General features: G+C 43.3%; 1 protein-coding gene across 2 annotated transcripts; it reads left to right on the plus strand.

Annotated features, from left to right (window-relative positions):
- Positions 1-706: 706 nt before the first annotated feature.
- LOC111982077 (myb/SANT-like DNA-binding domain-containing protein 2) lies at positions 707-7,442 on the plus strand. Of its 2 annotated transcripts, none has more exons than XM_024013622.2 (4): positions 707-1,316; positions 4,858-5,113; positions 5,403-5,469; positions 5,720-7,442. In XM_024013622.2, the coding sequence occupies exons 1-4, from the start codon at positions 861-863 to the stop codon at positions 6,672-6,674; spliced, it is 1,734 nt and encodes a 577-aa protein (XP_023869390.1). In that variant the 5' UTR covers positions 707-860; the 3' UTR covers positions 6,675-7,442. The 2 variants fall into 2 exon arrangements, with proteins under 2 accessions (XP_023869390.1, XP_023869391.1); XM_024013623.1 differs by having other exon boundaries at positions 708-1,301.
- Positions 7,443-11,301: the final 3,859 nt, after the last annotated feature.

Consider the following 11,301-nt stretch of genomic DNA (forward strand, 5'->3'; position numbering starts at 1 on the left):
ATTCATAATAACACAAGACTTCAACAACAACAAATTGAAGTTATAGGCTATGTATTACATTGGTTTGCCAGCTCCAGGTAGACTACACAGGTGGCACAAATTGATTTGCAATGACCTCAGTGATATCGTAATTTCAACATATGTATTGTATCAAATGGTAGCCTACAATGGCATATACATTAATAGACTACTTGATGGCCAACAGAGGCAAATATAATTCTCGACATTTAGCCTAATGTGAGTTTCATTATGAACTTTTCCCCATAAAAAGAACAACGCGAGGGAGTTCCATAATTTACATTTCAAATGTCCACACGGGCAGCCCCCGAGACACGAGAACTGAGCATGCGTAAAGCACTTGGCTTGATAGCGTTTTCTTTAAGCAGTCAACATTAGAATGCAGTTTAAACCACCTCCGAGCGGATTTATGTAATGCGCACTAGTGCGCCCAAAGTCGTTTTCCAGTGCTTTATCTCCATTATTTATTCATGTGCATCGGTTCTAGAGTATTAATATGTCTTCTGGAAAAAGGTTTGGAAATAGGTGTCTCCATAATGACAATCTAAATAGTCTACCTACAACTGGTAAAAAGTTGTCACAACGTGCACGCGTGCTGCCCGCTCCTCTCGCTCACGTGACTTGGCCAATAACTGCAGTGCTCTCTCAAAACAAACACACCCCTCCGGCCCTCCCCAACATTTACACGAGGACATGGCAACACCGAGTGCATGCGCACACACAAATTATACAGTGCAGATGGCTTGACCCATATTTTTCGTTAGCAATATTAATTGACCGCCCACCCAATCCACTGAGGAGATGTCAACTCCCACCCCCCGCCCCTTAGCAACAGAAGCAAGATGGCGGCGCCCAGTAACGCTGATCATTCTCCAGAGATATCGACGCCGTTAAAGATACCGAAAACAGAAGTGCCATCACCAGAATCAGAAGATTTGAGCGACAGCAACCAATATCATTCCAATCCCTCCACACCTACTCGATTCTCGCCTCTCAACGTAGGTTTGTCGATTTCTGGGAGCGCAGGCCGAAGTGGATCGGCCTGTGCATCAAATAGCTTCACAGCTTGCCGAGGGATGTCGTGGACCCCATCAGAAACAAACGCCCTTATTGCGGTGTGGGGCAATGAAAGACTGACAGAGGCACGAATGCAGCAGCTGGAGGTTGCAGGCACCGTTTTCTCTGGAAAGGCTCCTGGTCCCGCAATGTACGAGCGGGTCTCACGAGCCCTGGCAGAGCTCGGCTACGAAAGGACCCCATCCCAATGCAGGGAAAGGATGAAGGTAATGGGGGACAGAGTAAGCATGTTCATCTATCACATAGCTAGGTAGCTAACGTTAGCCATCTGTCAGACTCTTGCTAGGCAACTTCGTGCTATGTTCATTAATTTTATGTTAACCAGGATGTTGTCATTGCAACCTTCCTAGCTGTGCCCCATGACTAAGTAACGTTACCTATCTAGATAGCTATACAGAACAAAAATATACACGCACCATGTAAAGTCTTGGTCCCACGTTTCATAAGCTGAAATGTAAGATCCCAGACATTTTCCATATGCAAAACAAGTGTAAGATCCCAGACATTTTCCATATGCAAAAAAAGTGTATTCCCCCAATTTTGTGCACATTTGTTTACATCCCTGTTAGTGAGTATTTCTCATTTGCTAAGATAAACCATCCACCTGACAGGTGTGGCATATCAATAACCTAATTAAACAGCATGATCATTACACAGGTGCACCTTGTGCTGGGGATAATAAAAGCCCACTCTAAAATGTGCAGTTTTGTCACATAACGCCACAGATGTATCAAGTTTTGAGGGAGCGTGCAATTGTCATGCTCTCTGCAGGAATGTCCACCAGAGCTCTTGTCAGAGAATTAAATGTTAAGTTATCTACCATAAGCCGCCTCAACATCGTTTTAGAGAATTTGGCAGTACTGTATGTCCAACCGGCCTCACAATTACAGACCACATGTAACCATGCCAGCCCAGGACCTCCACATACGGCTTCTTCAGCTGCGGGATGGTCTGAGATGAGCCACCCAGACAGCTGATGAAACTGGGTTTCAGTTTTTCAGAATTTCAGAGTTTCAGAATTTCTTCACAAACTGTTAGAAACCGTCTCAGGTAAGCTCATCTGTGTGCTCGTCGACCTCACCAGGGTCTTGACCTGACTGCAGTTTGGGGTCGTAACAGACTTCAGTGGGCAAATGCTCACCTTCAATTGACACTGGCACGCTGGAGAAGTGTTCTCTTCACAGATTAATCCTGGTTTCAACTGTACCGGGCAGATGGCAGACAGCGTGTATGGCTTTGTGTGGGAGAGTGGTTTGCTGATGTCAACGTTGTGAACCGAGTGCCCCATGGTGGGGTTATGGTATGGGTAGGCATAAGCTATGGACTACTAACACAATTGTATTTTATCAATGGCCATCACCTCATGTTTCAGTATGATAACGCACGGCCCCATGTCGCAAGGATCGGTACACAATATCTGGAAGCTGAAAATGTCCCAGTTCTTCTCAGGCCTGGATGCTCACCAGACATGTCACCTTTTGTGCATGTTTTGGATGCTCTGGATCGACGTGTATGACAGTGTGTTCCAGTATCCAGCAACTTCGCACAGCCATTAAAGAGGGGATGGACAACATTCCACAGGCCACAATAAACAGCCTGATCAACTCTATGCAAAGGAGATGTGTCACGCTGCATGAGGCAAATGGTGGTCACACCAGATACWGAATGGTTTTCTGATGCACGACCCTACCTTTTTTTGTATCTGTGACCAACAGATGCATATCTGTATTCCCAGTCATGTGAAATCCATAGATTAGGGCCTAATGAATGTATTTCAGTTGTCAGATGTCCTTATATGAACTGTAACTTAGTAAAATCTTTATTATTGTTGCATGTTGCGTTTTATATGTTTGTTCAGTGTAGTAATGTAGCGAGATAATATAACCAGTTGCCCTTCCCTGAGCTAGATACAGTTGAAGTTGGAAGTTTACATACACCTTAGCCAAATACATTTAAACTTAGTTTTTCACAATTCCTGACGTCAAAAAATTCCCTGTCTTAGGTCAGTTAGGATCACCACTTTTATTTTAAGAATGTGAAATGTCAGAATAATAGTAGAGATAATGATTTATTTCAGCTTTTATTTCTTTCATCACATTCCCAGTGGTTCAGAAGTTTACATACACTCAATTAGTATTTGGTAGCATTGTCTTTAAATTGTTTAACTTGGGTCAAACATTTCAGGTAGCCTTCCACAAGCTTCCCACAATAAGTTGGGTGAATTTTGTCCCATTCCTCCTGTCAGAGCTGGTGTAACTGAGTCAGGTTTGTAGCCTTCTTTGCTCGCACACGCTTTTTCAGTTCTGCCCACAAATTTTCTATAGGATTGATGTCAAGGCTATGTGATGGCCACTCCAATACATTGACTTTGTTGTCCTTAAGCCATTTTGCCACAACTTTGGAAGTATGCTTGGGGTCATTGTCCATTTGGAAGACCCATTTGCAATCAAGCTTTAACTTCCAGACCTATGTCTTCAATATATCCACATAATTTTCTCCCTCATGATGCCATCTATTTTGTGAAGTGCACCAGTCCCTCCTGCAGAAAAGCACCCCCCCCCAACATGATGCTGCCACACCCATACTTCACGGTTGGTATGGTGCTCTTCGGTTTGCACGCATTCCCCTTTTTCCTCCAAACATAACGATGTTCATTATAGCCCAACAGTTCTATTTGTTTCATCAGACCAGAGGACATTTCTCCAAAAAGTATGATCTTTGTCCCCATGTGCAGTTGCAAACCGTAGTCTGGCTTTTTTATGGCGGTTTTGGAGCAGTGGTTTCTTCCTTGCTGAGCGGCCTTTCAGGTTATGTCGATATAGGACTCATTTTACTGTGGATATAGATACTTTTGCACCTGTTTCCCCCAGCATCTTCACAAGGTCCTATGCTGTTGTTCTGGGATTGATTTGCACTTCTCGCACCAAAGTACGTTCATCTCTAGGAGACAGAACGCGTCTCCTTCCTAAGCGGTATGATGGCTGCGTGGTCCCATGGTGTTTATACTTGCATACTATTGTTTGTACAGATGAACGTGGTACCTTCAGGCGTTTGGAAATTGCTCCCAAGTATGAACCAGACTTGTGGAGGTCTACAATTTTTTTTTCTGAGGTCTTGGCTGATTTCTTTTGATTTCCCCATGATGTCAAGCAAAGAGGCACTGAGTTTGAAGGTAGGCCTTGAAATACATCCACAGGTACACCTCCAATTGACTCAAATGATGTCAATTAGCATATCAGAAGCTTCTAAAGACATGACATAATTTTCTGGAATTTTCCAAGCTGTTTAAATGCACAGTCAACTTAGTGTATGTAAACTTCTTACCCACTGGAATTGTGATACAGTGAATTATGAGTGAAATAATCTGTCTGTAAACAATTGTTGTAAAAATGACTTGTGTCATGCACAAAGTAGATGTCCTAACAGAGTTGCCAAAACTATAGTTTGTTAACAAGAATGTGTGGAGTGGTTGAAAAACGAGTTTTAATGACTCCAACCTAAGTGTATGTAAACTTCCGACTTCAAATGTAGATAGCTATCCGGTAAGCTGACCGGAAGTTTGCAGAATATTGTTGAATTTTGCATCTAGTGCAATTGTAAACAATTAAATACCCTCAGTTTCATTTCGAAGCAAAGGATTTCAGCAAATTCTTTCTCAAATCTGGTGTATTTGTGGCATTGGATAGGCCAAGAGCTAGCCTAGTAGCTAACACTAACCTCAAGCTCTTCCTCTAACATTCACACATCCATTATGACCCGCAGACGCTGCGACGGTGCTACAGCCGAGTGAAGGAGCACGGTGTTGGCAAGAGGAAGAGCAGCTACTCCATCGAGCAGCTGGAAAAGGTGTTTGGCCAGGGGGGCTGGGACTCCCAGATGTGTGCCCCCGTCCTCATCAACAGCAGTGGCCTGTACCAGGAGATGGAGTCTGACGGCAGCACCATGGAGGACTTCTCCCAGGAAGACTGGTGCAACCAGGTGCTGGCCTCCGCCTTCCAGGAGGGAGAGATGGAAACTGGTGAGTGGTGGTGATTGATTGTGGGGTTGACAAAAGTGGGCTATAGTGAAGTGGTCAGCAGACTTATTTTTGTTAAAGGGGAAGGTAGACTATCCAGGGTGCTGGTAGTTCTTTATTAGGGGTAGTTACGGGACTGTGAAATGTTTGGAAGCCCTGTCGTTAGTATGCAGGCTATTCRTTCACTCTATGTCAAAAGGAATAATGAGTTGGCTAATGAGGCCATATGCCTGTCGGGTAGCATTTATTGTGTTATTTTGATGTTGATGGAAAATACTGTTCATTTCTTCAGAGGAAACACAGCCACCAAAGAATGCCAGAGTCCTGCAGCTGCGACCTGAGCCTTCAGAGCAAGTCCAGTATGTATTTTTTCCATAGAATGAATGATCCCTAATAACACTGTGTAATATGAATATAATGCCAAACTAAATGCTTATTTTTTTTACTGCCAAGATGTGATATATTTGAAAAACAAAATCGCTTACAGAAACTTGGTCTCTGCCTCATTCAATGTCCAGTCTTCATCAAAATTAAGCAGCTGTTCTCATTACCAACCCCCCATTGGTTCCAAACAAATCTTGACCGTTCATGTATTTCTGWCCCTGTCAGGAAACAGGAAGTGATGCAGAACGTGGTGCGTATCCTGGAGTCGGTGCAGTTGAAGTGGGAGCACTTTCAGACGTGGACGGACTTCTCCCGGCTGCACCTTTCCAACAAGCTGGCCATTTTTGGCGTGGGCTACAACACGCGCTGGCGAGAGGACATCCGCTACCATTACGCAGAGATCAGCTCCCAGGTGCCCCTTGGCAAGCGGCTGCGTGAGTACTTCAACCCAGAGAAGGCAGAGGGCCGTGTCATCATGACCAAAGTGCAGAAGATGAACTGGAAGAACGTGTATTATAAGTTCCTGGACATCACCATTAGCGAAGCACGCTGCCTGGAACTGCACATGGAGGTGGACTGGATCCCCATAGCCCAGGCCAGGGTGACGGGCTGTAGCAACGGGACCTCCAAGTATCTCCTACCGGGGGGTATCCCCAAGACTTACGGCCTGTACGCCATAGGCTATGAGGACATGGTGGCGGAGTCGCACTACGCAGGGGAGGATGAGGCTCCAGCCTCTCCACTGCAACACCAAGACACTGACCAGAGCTTGCCTCTCTCTGGGTCATCGGGCCCTGGCGGCTCCGGGTCCGAGAGTGTGGTGAGGCTGGGGGGACGAGCGAGGGAGGAGGAGAGGACTGGGGCCAAAGTGACCTACTGCTACCTGGGCATCGCAGAGGAGAGGACCTTACAGCAGTGTCTGTTCCAGCACTTTCAGAGCTCAGGCAAGCACTACAGCCGCAGGGAGATCTCGGCCGTAACATGCTTCCTCCAGGGGAATTGCAGCGGCACCAGCCAGCAGACCAGGGAAGAGGGCCTCTCCTTGGGCCCTGAACATTCGGCCATATACATTAAATTTATCGAGGTGGAGCTAGATTTCCTCTCTGCTGGCTCACTGTTGGAATGTCTAGAAATTGCAGTTGGTTACTCTTTAAAGTACAACAACAAAGAGGCGTTGTAACGCTTGTTGTTTTGACTCCCATTAACTGGAGGATTGAACGGGGGCCAGAGGGACATGCAATATCTCTTTCCCCCAATTTAACTGCAGACCTGAGTTCAAATGCTATTTGAAATCATTTAAAATACTTCAGCTGGGCTTGATTGAGCTTGCCTTGGTCAATGGAACCAAAAGAATTGTCACAAAACTGTAAACCCCAGCTATCTGACACACTCGGCAGGCAATAGCAAACACAGAAAAACATTTGAAATAGTGTTTGAACCCCGGTCTGTGTACATGCTGTCTTATGAGGGGATGTGAGAGGGGAATGGCTACTGCTGGATGCATTTCCCTACCGTGAGGATATAGCAGTGGACATACAGTATATTTGTCACAAGAAGATGGTGTGCACTTGTTTTAAAACTGCCTTTACATTTCTTTGAATTTGGATGTCTATCGTCAGGTCTAAGGTGCCAGAACAAGATCCAGGGGTAAAGATCACGTAAGGAACTTGAACCAATTCTATAGAGGACCTAGAGGGGCAATATGAATGAAGATATTGAATCTATCTCTATATAGAAATATATATTTAAGAATATATATTGATGTTGTCAAGCATTCCAGCATTTATTATTATGAATTTCAAAGAAGTATGTTAATGTTTTGATATATATATATATTATTGGTTAACCAGTGTCTGTGTATTTTTGTTTCCAGGTCACAGTCTTGTGTTTACATGTTTTGAAAAAATAATAAACAGGGCACTGACCATCATTTGCCACTCATTGAATAGTTCTAGATTCCAGTGTGCTCATTTGTAGGTGTTGGGTCCTTGTCTCTGCATACTGCTATCTAGTGATGACCCGTAGGTCCTATCCTTACCAACCTTCCTTGCAGGAGAGCCAATGCTTCATGCACCACTTCTGTCACTAGATGGCAGCAGATAGCCATAATTGAGAAGTTACAGGCATTGCGTTTCTTAAACACAATCCAATGGTGAATATACAGGTAAATGCCAAAGTAATGGAAACACCTGAGTAAATGGACACAAAAGGATATTTTAAGCAGGTGCTTCCATACAGGTGTGGTTTCTGAGATGAGTAAGCAATTAACATCCCATCATGCTTAGGGTCATGTATACAAATGCTAGGCAGGCCATTATTTTGTCTACCATGGCCATGCCTCCATAGAATGACAATGCCTCCCTCCCATCCACAGGGCATGAGTGGTCACTGAATGGTTTTATGAGCATGAAAACGATGTAAACCATATGCCATGGACATCTCAGTAACCAGATCTCAATCCAATTGAACACTTATGGGAGATTCTGGAGTGATGCCTGAGACAGCGCTTTCCACCACCATKAACAAAACACCACATGATCAAATTTCTCTGGTCAAAAGTTTTAGAACACCTACTCATTCAAGGGTTTCTTTATTTCTACTATTTTCTATATTGTAGAATAATAGTGAAGACATCAAAACTATGAAATACCACATATGGAATCATGTAACCAAAAAAGTGTTAAACAAATCAAAATATATTTTATATGAGATAATTCAAAGTAGCCACCCTTTGCCTTTGACAGCTTTGCACACTCTTGGCATTCTCTCAACCAGCTTCACCTGGAATGCTTTTCCAGCAGTCTTGAAGGAGTTCCCACATATGCTGAGCACTTGTTGGCTGCTTTCCCTTCACTCTGCGGTCCGACTCATCCCAAACCATCTCAATTTGGTTGAGGACGGGGGATTGTGGAGGCCAAGTCAGCTGATGCAGCACTCCATCACTCTCCTTCTTGGTAAAATAGCCCTTACACAGCCTGGAGGTGTGTTGGGTCATTGTTCTGTTGAAAAACAAATGATAGTCCCACTAGGCCCAAACCAGATGGGATGGCGTGTCGCTGCAGAATGCTGGTAGCCATGCTGGTTAATAAAATTACGGACAGTGTCACCAGCAAAGCACCCCCACACCATAACACCTCCTCCTCCATGCTTTACGGTTGACCAAAAAGACCCAAAGTCACATTTCCACTGGTCTAATGTCCATTGCTTGTGTTTCTTGGCCTAAGCAAGTCTCTTCTTATTTTTGGTGTCCTTTAGTAGTGGTTTCTTTGCAGTAATTCGACCATGAAGGCCTGATTCACACAATCCCCTCTGAACAGTTGATGTTGAGATGTGTCTGTTACTTGAACTCTGTGATGCATTTATTTGGGCTGCAATTTCTGAGGCTGGTAACTCTAATGAACTGGGTCTTCCATACCTGTGGCGGTCCTCATGAGAGCTAGTTTCATCATAGTGCTTGATGGTTTTTGCGACTGCACGTGAAGAAACTTTCAAAGTTCTTGAAATTTTCCATATTGACTGACATTCATGTCTTAAAATAATGATGGACTGTCGTTTTTCTCTTTGCTTATTTGAGCTGTTCTTGCCATAACATGGACTTGGTCTTTTACCAAATAGGGCTATCTTCTGTATACCCCCCTACCTTGTCACAACACAACTGATTGGCTCAAAAGTATTAAAGAAAGAAATTCCACAAATTAACTTTTAAGAAGGCACACCTGTTAATTGAAATGCATTCCAGGTGACTACCTCATGAAGCTGGTTGAGAGAATGCCAAGAGTGTGCAAAGCTGTCATCAAAACAAAGGGTGGCTACTTTGAAGAATCTCAAATATAAAATATATTTAGATTTGTTTCACACTTTTTTGATTACTACATGATTCCATATATGTTATTTCATAGTTTTGATGTCTTTACTATTATTCTACAATGTAGAAAATAATAAAAATAAAGAAAAACCCTTGAATGAGTAGGTGTTCTAAAACTTTTGACCGGTAGTGTAGGTGTTTGTCTCTTCTTTACCTTTAGCCTTTTAGTGAAGATGCTTAGTTTGCTTTTGCCTCTTCGAGCTGGTAGCGGCTGTTTCAACCTCCCTAGTATTTACCTTCAATGCACATTGTCTTCTTGACAGGCTACGGGCCCTGCCTTTGGCAGCAAGCCCTGTCTGTATGCGTTTTGAGGTTAAGGAGAGCGGACATTTGCTCAGGGATAGCCGAACAATGCCACAATGTCCCATAGTCGTCCATAACAGACCACAACATTTGAATGTCCCAATTCTGAACAATGATATCTAGAACAATTATATATTGTTTAGGAACTGTCGGGGTCTCAACTTATTGTTGAGAGTTAAAATAGTATAATACACAAGGTGCAATTCCAGAATGTGGTTGTGTATCAGCAGTTTTTCTCTTGTTATGTCAGTCACACCCTTAGCGGTGTTGGGAGAAAGTGGATGTTTCTAGTTTTCAGGGATACAGTATTTACAACCTAACTTCCCTTTCCGTTAGAAAAAAACCGGAAGTAGGGACCACAGATGGTTGGTGGTATAACTTAATTGGGGCGAACAGGCTTGTGGTAATGCCTGGAGGGCCATAGGTGGAATGGCATCAAACACATGGTTTGATGCCATTCCATTGGCTCCATTCCAGCCATTATTATGAGCTGTTCTCCCTTCAGCAGCCTCCACTGGTGGGGACTCCGCTCACTCGTCTTTCTACCCCTGCTACGTTAGGTCATGTCAGTCACCAGGCAGGTTTCCATTGACCCAGGTTTATTCAGCAAAAGCAATGTTGCAAAATAAATCATTGCAACATGTGTAATGGAAAGGGCAGAGATAGGATACATTTTCTAAAGAGCGACAACATTTTAATCTACTTGACAGGGGTGGGTTTTTCTTTTGTCTGACTTTCTTTATTGCGACAAATAATGATAAACTGTGTTTTTCGAAAAAAGAATGCCGAATAATTTTGAAGGTACGCAGGGCACTTGATATCATGAAATAACTATAAAGCTGCACTCTACATTTAATTCTAAACAGAGGTGGGAACATGTCATTGTTTTACAAGTCACAAGTAAGTCTCAAGTCTTAGCACTCAAGTCCCAGGTCAAGACAGGCAAGTCCGAGTCAAGTCTCAAGTCAATACCGACAAGTCTCAAGTCAAGTCTCAAGTCCTAAACTTAGAGTTTTGAGTCCTAAACAAGTCATAATATGCTCTTCACCAAATGTAATACCATTTCATGTTTTTAACAAGAGTAAGGGTTAGTATATTACATTTATGCAAATCGTGAATGCTTAAAACATTTTTTTTATTACTTTCCAAATAAACTTTATATTTCCATGGAAATACATCATGGCTACATCATGAGAAAGACTATCGAGGATTGCTATGGGGCGCAATCGGGCGATGTAGGCTTGTACGCAATCGCCCAACCTTAACACACACACACACACACCCTCTCTGTGTGTGGTTACAGTAGGCTAACGTATGTCAGTGGTTTCAGCAACAGCAGTAACATCAGGCAGGATTTAGGCTTCCAAATGCCRAGGCCGACTGCTTGCAATAAAAATAAAAAAAACTATAAAAAATGATGGTTCTTTGCAGGTCAAGGATTGTCCTGACTTTCAAGAATGTCTAAATTACTTCACCTTGCTTTTCTGGTTGACTGGCAAGTTTCACGATCCAATTATTTCAAATCTGCAGGAGTACAAGTTTCACCATGGCACGGACCGTGGCAATATGTTGGCAGATGAGAATTATTACAATATAGCAAATGTTAGTCAATTATTGCATTCTATCCATGCTGGCTTTC

This window comes from Salvelinus sp. IW2-2015, linkage group LG20 (assembly GCF_002910315.2).
Source record: "Salvelinus sp. IW2-2015 linkage group LG20, ASM291031v2, whole genome shotgun sequence".
NCBI lineage: Eukaryota > Metazoa > Chordata > Actinopteri > Salmoniformes > Salmonidae > Salvelinus > Salvelinus sp. IW2-2015.

Coding starts and splice junctions, on each gene's coding strand:
- LOC111982077 (XM_024013622.2), top strand. CDS start 861: ATGGCGGCGCCCAGTAACGCTGATCATTCTCCAGAGATATCGACGCCG. Junction 1,317..4,857: donor TGAAGGTAATGGGGGACAGA/GTAAGCATGTTC, acceptor TATGACCCGCAG/ACGCTGCGACGGTGCTACAG. Junction 5,114..5,402: donor GGAGGGAGAGATGGAAACTG/GTGAGTGGTGGT, acceptor TCATTTCTTCAG/AGGAAACACAGCCACCAAAG.